The sequence below is a fragment of the Taudactylus pleione genome, unplaced genomic scaffold (genome assembly GCF_031769625.1).
Source record: "Taudactylus pleione unplaced genomic scaffold, aTauple2 ptg000019l, whole genome shotgun sequence".
Lineage (NCBI taxonomy): Eukaryota > Metazoa > Chordata > Amphibia > Anura > Myobatrachidae > Taudactylus > Taudactylus pleione.
The window spans coordinates 37,230,705-37,250,882 of record NW_028284421.1 but is presented as its reverse complement, the minus strand read 5'-3'; the positions used below and the strand labels follow the sequence as shown (position 1 = coordinate 37,250,882).

At 44.6% G+C, this 20,178-nt stretch overlaps 1 protein-coding gene across 2 annotated transcripts in view; it reads right to left on the bottom strand.

Moving 5' to 3' along the window:
- MAPK8IP2 (mitogen-activated protein kinase 8 interacting protein 2) overlaps positions 1-20,178 on the bottom strand; it is a 77,700-nt gene that overhangs the window by 6,230 nt on the left and 51,292 nt on the right. For both annotated transcript variants that reach the window (XM_088447096.1, XM_088447105.1), the window contains exons 8-10: positions 18,761-18,870; positions 17,825-17,935; positions 3,567-3,637 (exon numbers count right to left, since the gene is read on the bottom strand). In XM_088447096.1, coding sequence (XP_088303222.1) covers positions 3,567-3,637; positions 17,825-17,935; positions 18,761-18,870 — 292 coding nt within the window. The remainder of the gene's footprint in view (positions 1-3,566; positions 3,638-17,824; positions 17,936-18,760; positions 18,871-20,178) is intronic.

Here is a 20,178-nt window from a genome sequence, read left to right as displayed (position 1 = left end):
ATGTAACAAAATATGTAACATATATACAGTACTAGTTGAAGTACCGGGCATTGCCCTGGTTTAAATCTTCAAGTTATTAAGTTTTATTATGCGATGTTGTCCAACTCTATCCAGCGGAAGGCCCCGAGGAGGCCCCCTGGGTCAAAGTTCTGCCCGGCTAACTCTGCCGTGAGGTCCGACCAGGACCCCAACCACTCAATTAAGCATCCCAGACCAATTGCCACCGCTCTGTGAAGTTTTCATCCAATTTCATCTAGTGGAAGGCCCAGAACAAGCTTCCTGGGTCAAAGTTCTGTCCAGCGTATACCATCGGGATGTCCGACTGGGACCTCAACCCCCTAGTATGTATTCTGGGATCCAATGTTACTACTCTGTGAAGCTTTCATCCAAATCCATCCAGTCGAAGGCCCAGAAAGGCTCCATGAGTCAAAGTTCTGCCTAGCGTACACTAACAGTAGGTCCGAACAGGACCTCAACCTCCTAGTGTGTCTTCTGGGATCCAATGTTATCACTCACTCTGTGAAGTTTTTACCCTCAAATTAAATCTGAAAGTCTGCAGTTAAAGCACATCTTGTTTGTTTCATTTCAAAGCCATTGTGGTGGAGAATAGAGGCCAAAATATGAAAATTCTGTCAATGTCCCAATATTTATGCACCTGACTGTATCTCACAAAATCATACACTCAACTTTATGCTGCTAACTTGCCGAGTTTGTTGGCCTACAGTACGTTTACTCAGACCTGTCTGCTTGGGATAAATTGCTCATATTGTGGTTAGGCAGTAACACTGCGGTAATGATGAATATCTTGCCTCGCTTGCTATATCTCTGCCAGACACTCCCGATTCATATCCAAACTAAAGTATTAAAACATCTCCAAAAGTAGATATCTGATTTCATGTGAGCCCAGGAAACAAAACAGAGTTAAAATGCACCTATTACAGAAACACTATACCACGGGAGGCACAGGCATAAATAGAGGCTGACATCTTAGCTATTTATTCCACCTCTTGCTTACTTTGGTGTTCTCCTCATAGTCGCCCTGTTGCTGTTTCACTATTACCAACGCTTCATACTGTCAATATGGAATATTTATACACGTTTCTATCAGCTTTTGCTCATTTCAGCCCCTTCTCGTTCTCTTATGGAATAACCTTGCTTTTCCTCTGGGCAAAGACCATCACCTCTTCCATTACTGAACAAAACATAATATACTCTTTCCCTTGGACATTGCTCCCGTGCGCTCCTTCCGTAATTTTGTTAGTCTTCAATCCCGTTTCTCCCTCACACATAGGAGCTCATTCAGACCTGATCGCAAGTTGCGGCCACTCTCTGGCAAAAAGGGGCCTGATATTTAAATGAAGTGCTCGCACTGCGTCGAGTAAGGATGCCCACTATGTTTTAGCGAGCTACGGCAAAGTGCACTCGCAAGTGTATAAAGACGCCCCCTTGTGACTCGCAACACACGTCATCTCTGGGAAATGTAGGATTAATCAGGATCATCGAGAGCCATCAGAGCTTCTCGCAGCCCTTGAGGTTGCCTTAACCCGCCGCAAGCACAGCGATCAGTGCGGGCTGAAATACATGCAGGTGACGTGTACAATGACGCTACTTTGCTAATTATGCACGCCCTTTAAACGCCGTTTTGTCAACCTGACACGCCTGTGTCCGCAACACCTCTCCCCAGTTTACAAGCACCTTCCCCAGTTACCACCCACAAACGGCACTATCTCTCACTCAAAGCAGCGACCTGATAGTGGCTTACGAGCAACCAAAATCAGATCGCAAAGACTGACTTGCGCACGTGCACTGCAAATTATACGCATGCGCAGACAGGCGAAAATCAGTCAGAGCGAGCGAGCGCAACTTAGCGACTGCGTCTGAATCAGGTCCATAGTGTTTTCTACCAAATTTTACAGATTCAACACATTTATCACACTCTTGTCACAAGTCGCCGCGCTGAGAATGCTGTGTGGGGTGAACGCCGGACAAGCGTTCACTGAAGTCTCCTCCTTCCTCCTGTTAGGATCGGTGGTTAGCAGCATATTGTTTGCAGTTCCAGTCTTGGTTGCTGCTGAGCCTCTGCACTAATTACTGCCTGTCTGTGTGCACATTGATTGATTCTCCTGTCTAAACACAGCCCAGGTGCTCAATAATCTGTCATTAGGGAGACTTGCTCTGGTTGGGCCCTGTTTCTGTTAAATTCCAGTCAGCCCTTCACTTCTTGCAGGTGATAGAGTTTCTCGTACTTCCGGTTGTTCCAGTCTCCTGTTTTCCAGTCGAGATCCAGAGTCTACTGTGTTTACCTACTGCCGTTTGTCCTATCTAGACGGGGCAGTCTGCATTCCACCTGCTCGTGCTGCTTGTGTCATCTAGGCGGCACGGTGCGCTTCTTCCACCTGAAGCGCCAGTCTGTGTCCGACATTGGCCGCAACTCAGCGGTCCAAGTGCGCAATCCAGCGCACCGTCGCCAGTGTCATCCTGGCAACACTGCTAGCAACTCAGCATCCTCAGTGCGCAATCCAGTGCACCATCGCCAGTGTCATCCTGGCGGCACTGGTAGCAACTCAGCATCCTCCTGCCAAGTCGTTCTGCCCTCAAGGCAACAACCAGCCCAGAGGCTGCTACCGGCCCAAAGGCACCATCACTACTTTTAGGCCCTCAGGCCTCAACCAGCCCAGAGGTCCTGACGTGCAAATCGGTCGTCCGACCTAGGTATAGGGGCCAAAGACTAATCGAACCATCTAGTAGCTGGTTCCCTCCGAAGTTTCCCTCAGGATACTGCTACCGGCCCAAAGGCCGTATCACAACTTATAGGCCGACAGGCCTCAACCAGTCCAGATGGTGCTACCGGCCCAAAGGGAGCACCACAGCTTACTGGCCATCAGGCCTCAATCAGCCCAGAGGCTGAGACAGGCCCCAAAGGCCGCATTACAACTATACAGCCGCATCTTGCCTAGATACTCCAGCCCTCAAGGCTGTGCAGGACTTTTCCCCACTAGTAACTCTAAGCCCTTAACAACTCTTCAAACTTTCCCTCTCATCACTCCTAGCTAACCCATAGAATCACTATGTAGGTGCCCTAACTTTTCTAAAGAGCTTATTTTAACAATCTATCAACTAATATAGTACTTTACTGTCTATTTTCACTGTCTTCATTAATGCTGACCATATCCTGTACTTTTTTCATGTCTACTCATATTTGTACTTTAAAAACTTTCAATAAAAATATTTTTTTAAAATGTATTATTTTGATAACATTCAAATTTAAAAAAATATATATATTTTGGCCAAATGAATAAAGCATGTTTTCATTAAATAGTTCCCATGAGATGGTAATAGCAAAATACAAATGAGAAAACTGGAAAATGATGTGGGCTACCGCCAATGGCAGGATTCTTTGACAAATAGGGTGAAGTCTCATCTCTGGTGAAGACGTCCATTTTTGGCCAGCTTTTCTCTGAGCAATAGATAGAGCCCACTGTCATATAACCTTTGTGTCCTAAACATGAGATCCTGATGCCCGGTCATATACTTTAGTTTGTTTTAACAAAATAAATATTCCTTACCAGCTGTTGCGTGGATGACAGCCACAGAAGGAAATATTCTTCATTTGAAAAATATGGCTGCAGCGTTCATCCTGTAAAACAATGCAACACAAATATGGATTTTCTACATATTATAAGCATTTTGCACCTCAACTATCAGCCATAGGGGTATATATATCAAAGTTCGACTACGCGGTCAGGCGTAATGCTTTGGCTGGGGTACCCGGTGAAAGGGTTTCCCTGGCTGTGGCATTACACCTCCGCTAGAAAGAGTCTGATGCTGGTTATGGTAAATACAGGGGACCCCTACTCATTTTGTCCCCTGTATTTCCAAAACCAGGACCGTCTCGCTTAGCCCAGTGCTGGTTGTGGTAAATACAGGGAGCCCCTATGTCTTTTGTCCCTTGTATTTACACAACCAGGACTGGTTCTGAAAAGTTCGGGGCTGGTTGTGCTTTTAGGGGGGGACCTATTTTTTTTTTAAATTTTAACACTTTTGGAGCTTTTTACACACAAATGCATACACAAATCTCACTGATCTATGCATGCATCTGTGTCAGACCTGCTCATGCTAAAATCGAAAGCATAAAGCAGGTCTATTCATTTGAGGATTTGAAGTTCCATTTCAAATCGAATATTAGTAAATAAGGGAATTGTGTGTTGGTCTATGTAAAAGTACTGATGTTTTTCGGATGTTCGATTCTGAGTGGGATTTCAGTTAAATTCGGTTTTAGGTTTGATGGGACATTCAATTTTGCCTTTAGTAAATCTCCAAATGCAAAATCTAATGAAAATCGGATGTCAAATACAGTTGTACAGTTCACATACCAAGGAGACATGAGACTACAATGATTAAGATGTATATAAGATATTGTCATCTGTTTTGAGTTAGTTTATTAACTGTAGTTATTTTTTAATAGATTTTATTAATAAATGAAGCTTTGATGCAATGGATTGTAGTGTAGTAGAGAAGACACCAGTGGATTAGAGGTACATACCCATACACCCGCACTTCACACTCAGGGCCTGATTCTGAGACGTACACACTGCAGATATTCCAGCAAATGGTCAATGTTGTACAATTGCGGATGTATCTACGTCGCTAAAAACTGGTACAGCGCATGTGTCCCATGTGTGTATGCACAGAGGCACAGTTGCGATTGAAACACACAGTATCTGAAGGGTCTCGGATATGTGCTGGGTGTACCTGGGTGGTGACTGGTAGGTGGCTGTTCAGACGCATGGAGATGGTCTGTCTTATAGGCGTATAATGGGGGTGTTGCAGAATGGGTTGTATACACATACGCTTAATCGCTCACATCGGAGGCATGACATGACAAAAGATGCTAAAATGGTCATAGGAGCATGGGACTCTGAATCAGCCCCCGAAAAAATTTAATTCCTTCAGGTTTACTGCCGGACATTGCAGCTATATGTGGCTACGCACATTATGCCTGAATCAGAGTTGTACGCAGGACACACAGCAATGCAGCTGCTGTGTGTAAATATGCTAATACTGCAGGAAGCTAATGCTATTTGAATAGCCCCTGCTAATTGATCTGAGCAAGTCTCTATGGCTTTGGTAGCCCAGCCCACCGACAATACTAGATGCGAGGTAGTACCTGTCAATGAGAATAAGGATATAAGTAAGGATTCACACTTATGATCTGTGGGATCTTTTAGTGCGGCTGCAGAAGTTGTTGGAAAAACAGTGGCCTTGGTTAAGCGGGCGTTTGGGGCATCCACTGCTGGGGTACCTCCCATTGTGCCGTATCCTTATCAGCAAGGGGATAAGTAAACTTAAAACCTGCTGGAATCTTAAACTCTTTATTTGGTTTAAGCCAAGCTTTGCCCAAAACATCCGAGAAATGCATAAATGAAGGAAAGGTTAACACCTACATCTTATTTTTCTTACATAAAACTGAAGGAGCTGTGGTATAAGGGTCCTCATCCTCAATTTTCAGGGTTTGGCCGATGGCCTGGGTGAGCTCAGTAACTCCCAGACTATCTGGAGAACTATGGCCCTCATTCAGAGCCACTCGCTAGCGGCAGTACGCTCGTTCCGAGCGATGTTCGCACATCTGCGCATGCGTACGGTTTTTAGTACGCATGCGCGAACCAGTCAGTGCGGCCGAAAATCGTTGGTACGCAATATAGCGAGGGCCTGCTATTTTGAGTGACAGAATGAGGCGTATGTGGGTGGTAACAGGGGAAGGTGCTTGAAAACGGGGAGTGGAGATCCGAACGCAGGCGTGCTTAAAGGTCAAAACGGGCGTTTTAAGGGAGTGCATAATTAATACAGCAGCGTCATTGACCACGTCACTTGGTTTTTTTTAACTCAGAACTGCTCGCAAAATAGCGGTTGAAAACACCAACCACAAGAATAGCGAGCAGTTCATACGCTGTACGATGTACTCGATTATTCTAATAAATAGCGGACATGACGTATGGTGCGTGCGGCCAGGGGGCGTTTTTATCAAATAAACGAGCGTATGTTTTGCTCGCTCGTTCAGACTTAGAGGTGGGAACAGACTGCAATTTGCGAACGGATCATTTGAATAGCCACCCCTTGTTTTTGAACGAACGACCACAAATAGCGAACGGCTCTGAATCAGGCCCTATCTTCCCAACTGGAATGGTCTAACCAGTACTGATCAACCACCTTCCCTTCCTCTGCAGACAGGGCTGGTTTTACCTATAAGCTGGTTACGCGGTCAAGTAGGGCGACACATAGAGAAGGGCGCTGTAGCTCGGCCGCGTCAGCGGCATGAAAATTAAAAATACTCAAAGCCCACTTCTGAGGAAACAGCCAGAGGGCTGAGAAACGAGTTAAGCCACGCCTCCTACCGTGAAAATCGTAGAAGTTCCCCGAGCACACTGGGGCAGCAGAAGCAGTTCAGGATCCCTGGCATTCTATTGGTGGTTGGTGGTGCACCACTGGAAAGTACAGTATACTTATACAGTGGGTGTTGAATCATCCAAAAGAATGGTTCAACTGGAGCAGAGAATTTCCTTTTTGGTGCACTCTTCTCTAAGACAGTATTGTCTAAAATGTAACTTTTAATTAGATCTGTATGTAAAAAATAAAATAAGGAGATTCACGCAGACGATTTAAGCAAATGTATCGCTGCAGTAGCTACTAATTAAATATATAACTGGAGTTTGCTATTTCTATGTATTGGCGTGTCAGAAAAGAGTGAGCTTTGGATACATAGTTTTACTCTGTCTATTAATAAAGGCAAGCTTACAAGCACAATGTCAATCAATAAGCTAAGCCCGCCTATAACTGCCTTAAAGGAAGTCTTGTCATGGAGAGACTGTAGGCTCCGATGTGAACATGCTCCTAAAATGAAATGTACGTAATCCATAAAGGGACGGACTCCCGGGTCTCTGAATGGCGCCCACGTGACCCGGCATCTGACAGCCAGTGCCGTAGCTTGACGGCAGTGCGCCCTGTGCAGCACTGCTGCCCCTCTCACTCCCTCTCTGCCCCCCTCCTCCCCCCTGAGCGCTTACCCTTACTTCCGAGGGGAGGAGGGAGGGCGGGATCCTGCGCCGACATTCACTGTGCGGAGGTCTCTTCCTGCAGACCTTCGGCGCAGAGAAGTGTGTGGCCGATGCCGCTGGAGGATTCCGCCCTGTGCGGAGGCACCGGCCGCACCACCCACCCTACGGCCCTGCCGACAGCACCGGAAGGTTGCAACTCGAGACAACGCTCCCGCACACCTCTCCCATGCCACTGTGTTCTCCTAAGAACTTCTGTCGGCTCTCTCATCCAGCGACCTCCGGCGTGTTCACCCTGCGATGTGTTATCACAACAGGGGGTAACCGGGGACCGCAGGGTGAGCAAAAGCTGGTCCTCATTTCCTTGCTTCTATTCTGTACTCAGGGGGTCTCGCTCGCCCTCTGCTCTGTCCAATACCTACAGGCAGGGCAATAACTAGGGTAGTGCAACCAGTGCCATGGCACAGGGCACCGCAGGGCAGGGGGCACTGTTCGGGCCTGTAAATTTTCATGTCTATTATCATTCTCACTTGTAGCGTCCTCTTCTTTGTCCCCAGCATCTCCTGGCCTCCCCTATCTCTTCCCTGGCCCTTCCCCATAAGGCCATGACCCTTTTTCAGGTGCACTATCTTATGTCCCTCTTTAAAAATGGGGAGAGGGGGGGCAGAGAGGACGTATCTGTGGGAGCTCTCCCTATACTGCAGCCCTTTTAGCTTTTATTCTATCAGCCCAGCACCCCTCCCGGCAGAGATCCGCGGCGGATTGGGGATGCTGTAAGGTGCCCTCCGTGTGGGAGCCCTTTGAGCCACCCGGACGCTTGTGTCTGCGTTTGTGCCTAGCGCCATTGCTGGAGCCGGGGACTAAATTTGCAACCGGAAATCCAGCGAACGCCCGCCGAAAGCTGTGGAGTGACCTTTGAGCCTGCCGCTTACCTCTTGCGGCACTCCCTGGACGCCGCAAGTCCCGACTGTCGCCCCAGGCTTACCTTCCTTCCTGCCGGTGTTCTGTCTGACGAGGGTTCAGTAGCGGCCGCCATCTTGGATCCTGGCACCTGACTCTTCAGCTCCTGCTCTCTGCATCCCTTCTATCAGCAGCTGCGGTTAGTGACCTGTCGGCTGGTCTGGGGTCTCCACTCTGCTTCCTCTATTGGGCTGGAAGTTAATGTACACAGCAGTGCTCCCACAACTGTAGGAATCGCAACTCACTTTCCCTGCCTGTCACAACTGTCCAGGAGTATCCATAGATTTGGTGTCTTGCAAGCCTATCTTCCCTGCACCCTGCTTATGGAAATCTGTCATGCTATCAGCTTACAGTGAATGAAAAGTGTTTTTTTTTTCTGTTGCTACTTTTTCTATTTCTCTCCACTTCATTTGTCTACGAGTGCATTCATTTATTAATGGTATCTAACAGCGATGTTCTACTGCCACCGTGTGGATGATGTGATTCATTACTATACAAAGAAATTCCTACACCATATTATGCCTCCATGGCTGTGTTCCTCAATAATGTGACCATCTCCCACCACCACCTCATCTACACACCGCATAATATATCCCCATTTATTCAGCAACTACCCGAATGCCAATTTTTCAATTAGATCTATAATCAGAAGACATGGGCCTAAGAAAAATAATAAATTGGCTAAAGGTATCCCTCCGGTGAGCTTCTTCAAGACTACATCTGCGACCCCCCCCCACTGTTGAGAGATTCCGCACAACCTCCATGACTACGAATGTCACAGGATAAGCCTGTTGTTCCCCATACAGCTTCATCTCCGCAGGTTTCCTCAGACGATGCCTCTATGGACGAACCTATCACGGTGAGGCGTATGCTGCAGCTCTTAGGTGATCTTAAAAAAGATATCACGCCTGAATTATCTTCTACAGTTGGGGAATTAAAGCATGATGTCGCTGAAGTAGGCGGTCACACAGACCATCTTGAGAATAAGTTGGAAGAGGTCGTCGCCTCTCACAATGACCTAATATCCGCCCATGAAAATACTCAAGCGGAACTCTCTACTCTTCGAGATAAGATGGTAGATCTTGAGGACAGGGCACGCAGGAATAACCTTAAAATTCGTAGAATCCCAGAAACGGTACAGTTTTCCGAACTTTCTGAGTTTGCTGTGGCTTTATTCCAGAAATTAATCCCAGGAGCTACCTCCCACACAATTTCTTTTGGACCGCTTTCACCGTCTTCCTAAGGCTCGTAATGCCCCTGAAGCCTCTCCACGAGACACTATCATGAGGCTGCACTATTTTCACGTGAAGGAGCGCCTACTTCGAGCGTCTAGAGATGCTGGTCCCTCCTCCGCTGTACTGGGCAACTTACAAATATTTGGAGATCTTTCCCCAGCTACATTAAATAAAAGAAGATCCTTTTTCAACATCACATCAGCTTTACGTCAAGCTCAAATTCCATATAGATGGGGATTTCCAACTAAACTTATTGTCAATCATGAGGGTTCTACAAAAGTGCTAGGCTCCTTGGAAGATGGCAATAAAGCACTAGATCTCTGGAAGATTCCGTATACCAGCACATCAACGGCTCGCATTTCTACAATTAGTCCAGATTGGGTTACAGCGGGCAAAAACGGACGACTGTTTTTCTGCCTCTACTGCCTCACCCCAACTTAGTTACTTAGAAACTGTTCAGATAAAGATTAACGTAATTATACTTATTTTATTTGTTTCCAAGGTCGTTTGTTGCAATATGTGTTTGTATTGCCGTTTTCTATGTTTATTATATTCATGATAGGCTTAATTTCTCTATATCAATAAATATATGCCGTTTTAGCTATGTATAGTGTGTCTTATCTTACTGTTAAGTGTTTTGCGCTTTTTAGGTTCCCAGGTGGTGGGAACAATGTCACTACCCCCATTGTTCTACTATTTTCGCCACTTTGTTTCGTGGCCCCTCTGACTCCCGCCGTTGAGTCATTTATGTTTATGTCTCTTTTCACCCTTCCCCCCCCCCATGTGTCCTTTCCCTTCCCCTATCCTGTTTGCAGGCTATGTGATGTTTACTTGTATTATATTTTTCTATGTCAGTGCTGATCGACTCAGTATATATAGGAATGTTTTTGATTGATATTTGCATCGTTCTAGATTTGTCAAGATGGTGAATTTCATGTCTATTACTGTTAAGGGTTTAAACTCCCCTCAGAAACGCAGAATCGTCCTTCGCTGTTTTAGAACTCACAAAATGGATATTATTGCGATTCAAGAAACCCATTTTGTCAAAGATGCCTCTCCATCCTTTTCCGACCCTTACTACCCGTCTGGTTATTTTGCCTCTGGTCCCACCAAGAGAGGTGGAGTGGCAATCCTTTTTCATCGCAACTGTAACTTTTTGTTAAAATCCCAAGTAGCTGACCCTTTGGGCAGATATCTTGTTCTGTTAGGGGAATTGGAGGGGAAAACTGTAACAATAGCATCGGTTTATGCCCCGAATACTGGTCAAATGTCTTTTATTAGGAAGTTTTTTTAGAGTTACCCATAAAGTATGTTCAGGCCAGATTATTTTGCTCGGTGACTTTAATCTGGTTCCAGATCCTCGAATGGATAAATCTAGTGTTGCAGGTGGTGGTTCTTTTGCTGGTCCTTCTGGGGCCTCGGAGGTTTTTAGTCGGTTGTTCCTGGAGTATGGTCTATGTGATGTTTGGCGGGCTATGCACCCTACGACCCGTGATTACACCTTTCTCTCCCGTGTGCATGGATTGTATTCCAGGATCGACCTCGCCCTCATGGATAAATGGTCACTACAACAGGTTAGGGGTTCAAACATTCTCCCTATTACATGGTCTGACCATGCCCCCTTGACGCTCCAGTGGGACTGTGGTGGGTCTATTCCTTTCAACAGACCGTGGAGATTTAATAATTTCCTTCTAACCTCTATAGAGGCAAAACAGGCCATCCAGTCTGCTCTCTCAGAATATCTCCAGTATAATAAACCTGCAGATACTACTCCCTTTAACTTTTGGTGTGCCCTTAAGGCGGTTCTTAGAGGAGCCGTTATACAGGTAGCATCTAGACTCAAGCGTCAAGAAGCTCAAAAACAAAAGGAATTGGAGAATAGACTTCGAACCCTAGAAGTTCAACATAAATCTGACCCCTCCAATTCCACTCTTTTACAAGAAATTTTAAAAGTTAGAGACGAACTAGAAGTCTATACTTTGAAAAATATTAAATCTACTATTGATAGGATGAACCAAAAATTTTACGTTGATGGTAATAGGGCATCTCGTCTCCTAGCCCAGAAACTGAGAGGAAAAGTGGCTCGCGCCTCAGTCCAGGCCTTGTATAATTGCTCAGGAGCCAAACTGACCAATCCATTAGTTATTTCTAATATTTTTGCAGAATATTATTCTTATCTCTATAATCTGAAAGACGAGGTAAATACAGTTCAACCTACATCAGAGACTATTTCAGCTTTTCTCTCGAACCTTTCACTACCCTCACTTGCTAATCACTCTTTAGACTTTCTAAATACTCCCTGGACGGAGGGGGAGGTGAGAGATGCCGTCAAGTCCTTCAAACGTGATAAAGCTCCTGGACCTGATGGCTTCTCTAACAATTTTTATAAGGAGTTTCAGGTAGATCTTATCCCAGCACTGATGCAGGTCTTCGAAGAAGGGACCAACTCCAGCTCATTCCCTCCTGAAATGCTTGAGGCCCATATCATTACCATTTTCAAACCAGGCAAGGACCCCACTTATCCGCAAAATTATAGGCCCATAGCCCTACTAAATTCCGACATTAAATTATATGCAAAATTAGTCGCCAATAGATTAAATCCGCTGCTCCCAGACTTAATCAACCCGGATCAGGTGGGCTTTGTTTCGGGTCGTCAAGCTCCAGACAATACACGAAAAGCTTTGAATATTGTAGAACATTTTACACGAGTAGCGAACCCACTCCTGGCGCTGTCATTAGATGCCGAAAAGACCTTTGATATGCTACATTGGGGCTATATGAAGGCTGTATTATCCAAATTTGGTTGTTCAGGTCGGTTTTTAGACGCTATTCTTGCACTGTATAGTTCACCTGGGGCATGAGTATACTGTAACTGCTTCCTGTCATCTTTGTTCTCTTTAAGTAATGGCACCAGACAGGGTTGCCCCCTATCCCCTTTAATTTTCGTTTTAGCAATAGAACCTTTAGCAGAACACATCCGTACCAACCCTTTTCTTCATGGTCCCTTTATAAATAGGTCTCAACATAAAATTTGCCTGTTTGCGGACGACGTCCTTTTGTTTGTTACGCGTCCAGAAACTTCTCCCCCAATTTTACAACAATTACTTTATGATTATTCTGCGGCTTCATATTATAAATTAAACACATCCAAAACGGAAGTATTAGCACTAAATGTCCCACCCCAGCTCCTGTATTCCCTTAAATCCCAATATAATTATAATTGGCAACCACTGTATCTCCGTTACTTGGGTATTTCTTTGTCGGCTAATGAAGACAAGCTTCTTGAATATAATTATGGCCCCCTTTTAAAACAATTTATTGCCTTCACAAAAGATTGGATGAACCATGAGGTCTCCTGGATGGGCAGAATGGCGGCCGTCAAGATGACCCTTCTCCCTAAACTCATGTACTTATTTAGGTCAATACCTAGGACCCTCCCTTCTTCATTGTTAAATAGATTTTATGCGGTGCTGAACAAATATATCTGGAATAATAAAAGAGCCAGACTCGCTAAGAAATACTTAATGATGTCTAGATCATCTGGGGGCTTGGCGTACCCCAATCTAGCACTCTATCAAACGGCATGCTTGGTTGATCAGCTTAGTGACTGGTCGAATGTTCTTAACCCTAAACCCTGGGTCAGACTAGAGAGTGATATGTTAGGGTCAGACTAGAGAGTGATGTGTTAGGCAAATTCCCCCTTTATGATTTACTCTGGATTCCAACTAATTTTAGAGTTTCTTTCAAATCTATGTCCAGGGCAACAATAGCTTCTCTCAAAGCGTGGGATAGCCTGTCTCTCCTTCTTCAATTTAACCTGCCTTCTCTCCACCTCTCTATTCATGGTTTATCTTTTTTAATCCCAAATTTAAACCTGTCTTCCTGGTACCTCAGGGGTATCCGTACTCTCCGAGACTTCTTTTTGAATAATAACCCTCTTTCCTTCGCCCAATTACAGGTTAGCTTTTCCATTCCCTCTAAAGATTTCTACAAATTTCTTCAAGTCAGACATTGGATACAGTCCTTTCCGCATTTAGCAGGCTCGTTGGAAATGATTCCTCCCCATGTATTTTCACGTATTTCTTCAATTTCACGCAAAGGAGGTCTTTTTGGTACTCTCTTCTACTTACAGCGGAAAAGCCGGACAAGATACCGGCCATTATTAAATGGGAATATCACCTAAATATATGTCTGGACTCACATGAATGGGCTACCCTTTTCTTTTCTGTATTTAAAATGTCTAGATGTATTTCGCATATTGAAATGTATGTGAAATTGCTCTACCGCATTTATTTGACCCCCGCTAGATTAAACAAAATTTGGCCTGCTCAATCTAATTTGTGTTGGCGTGCATGAGGCCAAATAGGCGAGATATTCCACATTTTCTGGAGTTGCCCTACTATACGCCCCCTTTGGTTGGAGGTGGAAGATTTGATCCTGAAGGTCACGGGTATGCGGCTATCTCTGACCCCTTCTACTGCTCTTTTACATATATTTCAGGATGACACCCACCATAGATATTTTATTAGCCATGTATTTATTGCTACCAAGGCAGCTATTGCCCAGTTTTGGAAGCAGGATAACCCCCCCCCCCTATCCTTGATAAAGTCCAAAATAAATTATAGTTTCCGGATGGAAACTTTACATTGCTCTTACTCTTCTTCTGCTAACTCACCAATGATTAAGTGGTTCAGCTGGCATGAATTTATAATGACGGATCCATGCCTTCCAATAACCACACATTGATATATCAAAGTTTGGATGTGTTCTATATTTTGGTTTGTATAATGGGAGTTCTGGAGTGTTTTTTACTGGGGGGAGGGGGCGCCAATACTCTCTCTGGCACAGGGCACTAAAAAGTCTAGTTGCGGCTCTGCCTACAGGTAAACAGAGACAGAGGTGAGGGGTCTTCCTCCAATAGGTCAGAATACTTTACTGATTTATTATTCTTTATATTCTGTACTCTCTCTGTGTTAATGTACATGATATCAATGACTGTGTACTACCTGCATATTGTGCCTCATATTGCATAGTGATTGCAACATATTTAATGCATAAATACTTAAGTAAAGGTAGTAATGATTATACATGTATCATATGTGATAGGGATTTGTCACATGTATGCCATATGATAAAGGACATTCACTATGCATATTTATGTATATGGCTCCTGTCTATATGAGACTAAGAACTGAGACAGGGAAATATTATGTATAGCATATTTTCATAAGATCTTAACAAAAGTATTATAGCAAGAGATTACTTATTTTGAGATTGGATTACTAAAGTTTGAGATTGGAATATAAAGGTAGCTGAAGGCAGCATATGTCTGCTGCTACATAAGACTCTTATTATGGGGGTTAGAGAAGTTCAGTGGGCGTTTTTGTTGTCAACCTGCCTTGTGATTGACAATTCTAGGCTGATTTCAGCAGCCTATCACAGGTCTTAGCTCCCATATTTAAAGAGAGGAAACAGGGTTAATTTCCTCTTTTGTGACTGGAAAATTACAGTTAAGTACACTCAGCACTTCCCTCTGTCGTCCATTTTGTTTTTCTAATTCTCTTTCATCTCACTTCTCACTACTTTTCTTTCTCTACCTTTCATTCCTGTCTCTACAATTCTTTACCTCCATCCCCCACCATGTCCTTCCCCAGGCGTTCCGACACCCCCTGTCCTAGCTGATCTGTCCCATCCCCTCTCTTCGGTCCCCGCTGCCCCCGCCCTCTCCCTCCCCCCTTCCCGCATACCTGTTTTCTCTCGAGCAGGCACGCGTCCTCATTTAGGCTCCCTCACCGCCCGCGTCACCACCTCCTCTGGTGCTCCCACGCCGGGCACCTCCAGCGGCCCGGGTGCGCGCGGGCCTCCGGCCCCTCCAGCTCAACACCCGCCAACCCTGTTCCACGGCGTCCCCCCTGTCTCCGGCCAGGCAGGCACATATCACCCGGACCAGGGCACTCCCCCCGCTGGCCGTCCTCCTGCTGGCCGCCCCCCCCCCCCCATCGTCCAGGCAGTCTCCAGAGGCGATGAGGGAGACTGCCTGGCGGCTGTCCCAGACCAGGCCCCCGTTCAGCACATGCCACAAACTGGCAGTGCTCACCTCCCCCAGCCCCTCAGCACGAACCTGCAGCCCCTCTGCAAGCATACAATTTCTCCCCCTTTTCTGGGCAGGCCATTGTACAGGACCCTGTACCTGCCCAGGCCAGTTTTACTGATTCCCCCATTATGCCAGCTGCCCCTGCCACAACGGTGCACCCAGCTATTGTTTCTGGTGCTGCTGCGTTTCCCCCTACTGTAGGTGTTGGTGCCCACTCTGGCCCTAGTGGGTCGGGTGCTCCTCACAACTTAAAGGCCACATCCCAGTGGATGCATTCGCCTGCGCCATCCCCTTTCCGCACGCACCGCAGCCCCCATTTTTTCCATATTGTGCCGCATTTTATCAGGCCGGGCAATCTTTGACGCAAGGGTCCGCACCGGCAGAGGCGGAGCTTTACCCCTATTGGGCTCTTCCAGGTTGGGGGACTTTGACGCCGCCCGCTTCTAACCAACCCCCTCTCGTGGGCCAATCCCATGCTTCAGTCGGCGGGTCGGTAACTCCGATAGAGCAACCGCCTCTTTTAGGGACGGATTCTGTTAATAATATGGCACACAGTGTTAGGCTCGCTGATACTGCCACTTCTCTTTATCTTACAGCCCCTTCCGGAGATTCAGAGTGTCGAGTAGAAAACACACACGGTACTCCACAGACGTCAGCAGCGGACAAAGACGAAGTAGCTATGGCCGCTGCCGTTGTTGGTGAGGAGGGGTCTGATGATGTTGTACCTGGCAGTGATAGCTCAACTACTAGCAATTCTAGTTCTGCCTCGGGTTCGCCAAGGAGACTGCGCAAGCGCATGCTGGAGCGGCACTTTAAGGGAAAGGACAAAGGTGCAGGGGTTAAGCCAACTAAGGTGCAAGCAGCCTCTAAGTGTTCTGATGCTGATTCAGTGCATTGTTCCAATACGGGGCACCACTACGGTGGGCTCTGCATAAGGGGCACTACATAAGGGGCACTACCACTACTGGGGGCACCACTACTGAGGGCACTGCATAAGGACTACTACATCTACTGTGGGCTCTGCATAAGGGGCACTACCACTGTGGGCACTGCATAAGGTGCAGTACCACTACTGGGGGCACTGCATAAGGGGCACCACTACATAGGGCACTGCATAAGGGGCACTATCACTACTGTGGGCACTGCATAAGGGGCACTACCACTACTGTGGACTTTGCTTAAGGTGCACAACCACTATAGGCACTGCATAAGGGGCACCACCACAATGGGCATTATATGTAAGGGGCACTATTGCTGGCATTTTGTATAAGGGACACAAATGTGGGCATTGGGTAAAAGGGGTACTGCTGTTTATCATACATGAATAAGAGACACTACTATGTGGTGTAATGTGAATCAAGAATGTGCTACTGTGTTATGCAACTTGTATATGGAATAGTATTGTGACCACGCCCCTTTCTTTTGAGACCATTGTACCGAGGGGGGGGGGGGGGGGGCGGTGAGTTCCACCACTTCTTTAGGACCACTTTAAGCACTGACCTTGCACAGCCTTGCTACGGACTTCACATACTTCCTTTGCTAAGCCTGCATTGGACAGAGCCATTACCTTCGCCCATGTTGGTAACACTTCCTCTGTCGAAGTGTCCCTGGATGAGAGCCTCACCCTCACAATCTGTACAAAGGGCTTCTTGTTCCTAACTCCCTTTAAGGAGTTTGACAGAACATTTAAAGCATTTAAAATGTACCAAATGTGAAGCCTCCTGCTTAGCTTTGGGGAAGGTCTGTCTCCCTTTGCAGATTAGAGGGTTGGCAGAAATGTGCTTGAGTTATAGCCACAGCAGAAATAACTGGTGGTTAGCACCTGAGATCAAATTAATTCAGTCAGTTTCGTACTACCTTTTTAATATACTGCCTATAAAATATTCTTAAATATGTATTTGATGAAACAACTACAGTATGACATTTAATTCTAAATATACATTTTTAAATGTAAGCTCTAACGAGCAGGGCCCTCTAACGAGCAGGGCCCTCTTCCCTCATATGCTTCTCCTTCCCTCACTCATACGATCATCTACTCCAAACGCCCCACAAGGGCACCTAACAATTGGTACAGTAGCTGACGCCCTGCTGCTTATTTTTGTGTTATGACTGCTATTGCAGCAATGTATATAAACGATATCCTTGCAATGTTTTGTACTGTAAGTCGCTGTTTTTGTGTTTGCTCACTTGTTTATGTACTTTGTGAGGCACTGCGGAACCCTTGTGGCGCCATATAAATAAAGGATAATAATAATAATAATAATAATAATAATAATAATAATAATAATAATAATAAATGGTTATATAACATTGTAGGATATGGCATAAAAATGTGTTATCTAAAACAGAAAACACTTTCAAAATACCTCTCACTAAATGTAGCTCAAAATTATTATAAAAGTTGTCATGTATAAAAGACAAATTATTATAATATGTACATAATTTTAACTTTTTTTAGTTATCCAGTAATCCCCCTTTTGTTTTACCTCTGGCCGGTCATTTCCTCTTAGAATGAGTTTGATGCCGCGCAGGGAAATCTCCAGTTCGCAGCTAGCGGGTGGTCGCAGGTGCACCGTCAGCTTCCTCGCAGTTGCAATCTGGTTGTGAAATCAGGCACAACAGTAATATGGTGCTCTACCATAAAAGAGCCATGCTTTATACTCTTAGGGGTAAATTTACTAAAGTGAGAGTTTTAAAAGTGATGTTGCCCATAGCAACTAATCAGATTCTAGCTATTATCTTCTAGAAGGTGCTAGTTAAATGTTAAGTAGAATCTGATTGGTTGCTATGGGCAACATCACTTTTAAAACTCTCTTCTAAAAACTCTCACTTTAGTAAATATACCCCTTAGCATCTGAGCATTTTATTGGGAACTTTGGTGGTGGTACCCTGTACAAGTATTGTGCACTGCTTATTATTGCCAGCATGTCTAAAGGGTTATTTCTTACACTACAGAACACTGAAAAGTGAATATTACTGAACAGCAGTTCTAGGACAAAGACCAAATTAGTGGGCACCAATATCGTTTGAAAAATACTTTATTATTAAAGAAGAATGTATCAAGACAAAAAAAAACATTTTGTTTATATTTTCACTGGAACACCTTATGCCCTATGCCCGTTTCTTATAGAGGTCTTTTATAAATCAAACATTTTACAGACGCCTCTAGGGTGGTCATTAGGAGGTTAATCAGTACAGAACATTTTTCTTTTTATTTGGCCGAGGATTTCTTTTGATCATTTGAGCTACCAAAAACTCTCTCTTTAAAACACCAGCTTGGTTTTGCCTATGAAATAATTGCTACTTTAAAAATACAAGAATTCCTGCAGTGGTTGCAGATCGCATCCTATTACATATGTCCCCAGGTCTCTTGTCATCCAATAATGCTACTATAACAGTACTACAGCATATAGTTGTTTTACCTTCTGCATGGCTGCACACAGGATACCATTGCCCTGATGATGTGGTACTTCCACAGAGCCAAGAAACTGCACATCAAACATCTGGACCCAGGGATTGTTTCCCTTGAGGACTGCACAGTAAGGAAGAACATTTATGGTGAAAAATTCCACTGCATCAGAGAGTAATGCATTCAGTAATGATTTATACTGTTAACAATATAAGGACCAGCTCGTAAATGCAAGTGCTACTAAAACTGCATTAAGATACACCTATAGTGAAAATATTTCTGCCAAGCCAAAAAGCCACATTGGTTCTTATGTAAAAATTAATGTAGGGGCGGCTCCAACGGGTGCCCAATCTCTGCGACCCAAGGAGAACTTGTGGGTTTCCCAATTTATCCCAAAGGGAATACAACTGACAACAGGAGAATCTCCGGAGCTGAGAAGGGTATTTTATAGATCAAAACGTATTAAAAGGAAAATTAAATTCTCACTTAAAAGTGGACTTTTAAATTTATTAATTCCACACTGCCTAGGGAAGCGGCCAGGTGCTGTGAAATGCATTGCAGTTTTAAGTGAGAATTTCAATTTCCTTTTATGCTTTATTTTTTAAGCCTGATTTTCAACTTGTGATACTGTTTTAAAATTATTTTTAAATAATTTGTATTTTTAATTATTCCTTTAACCAATGTTGTCTACAATTTAATTTATCCATGACAATAGTGAGTTGTACGATGATGCCATCAATCTAACTAATAAATCATTTGATTACTGTTTATCAATTTATTTTGGGTCATCCCTTTATGCCAACTGTAGCCCATATTTCCTGTATGGACGAGAGGGTGTTTGACCACTTATGTCTTAAGTGCTGACACTATATTGCTCGGCTCCCATTTATGGAGAGTAAGGGACTAGTTTTGCATAACGAAAGTGTCACAATTAAGTTTTGATCTATAAAGTACCCTACTTGGTGCCAGAGATACTCTCAAATTGTTATGTCTTGTTTGCTCAAACCGTTATGTTAAGCCTCGTTCAGAATTAGGAGCAAATCCAAATAATGGCCCCATTTATTAATGAGTTTTATCACCAAAACGAGTGACAAATGTCACTGCGTATGATAAATGGTGCTCCAGCCAATCAGCTCCCAACTGTCATTTTTCTAACAGTTGACAGTTGGGAGCAGATTGGCTGGAGCATTTATCATACGCAGTGAAATGTATCACTCATTTTGGTGATAAAACTCGTTAATAAATGAGGCCCTATATGTGCAAACTAACCATGTTTGCAGTCCAAGAGGTGCAAACGGATTTGTATTATTGTATGGAGGGAAAATACTGGCTGCTTCTGCATATACGTAGTGAACAAATATTGGGCAGCTTTGTTTCAATACTGAATTGTAATATTAAGTAGGAAACCCTTCCAAACTATAAATCTTTCTG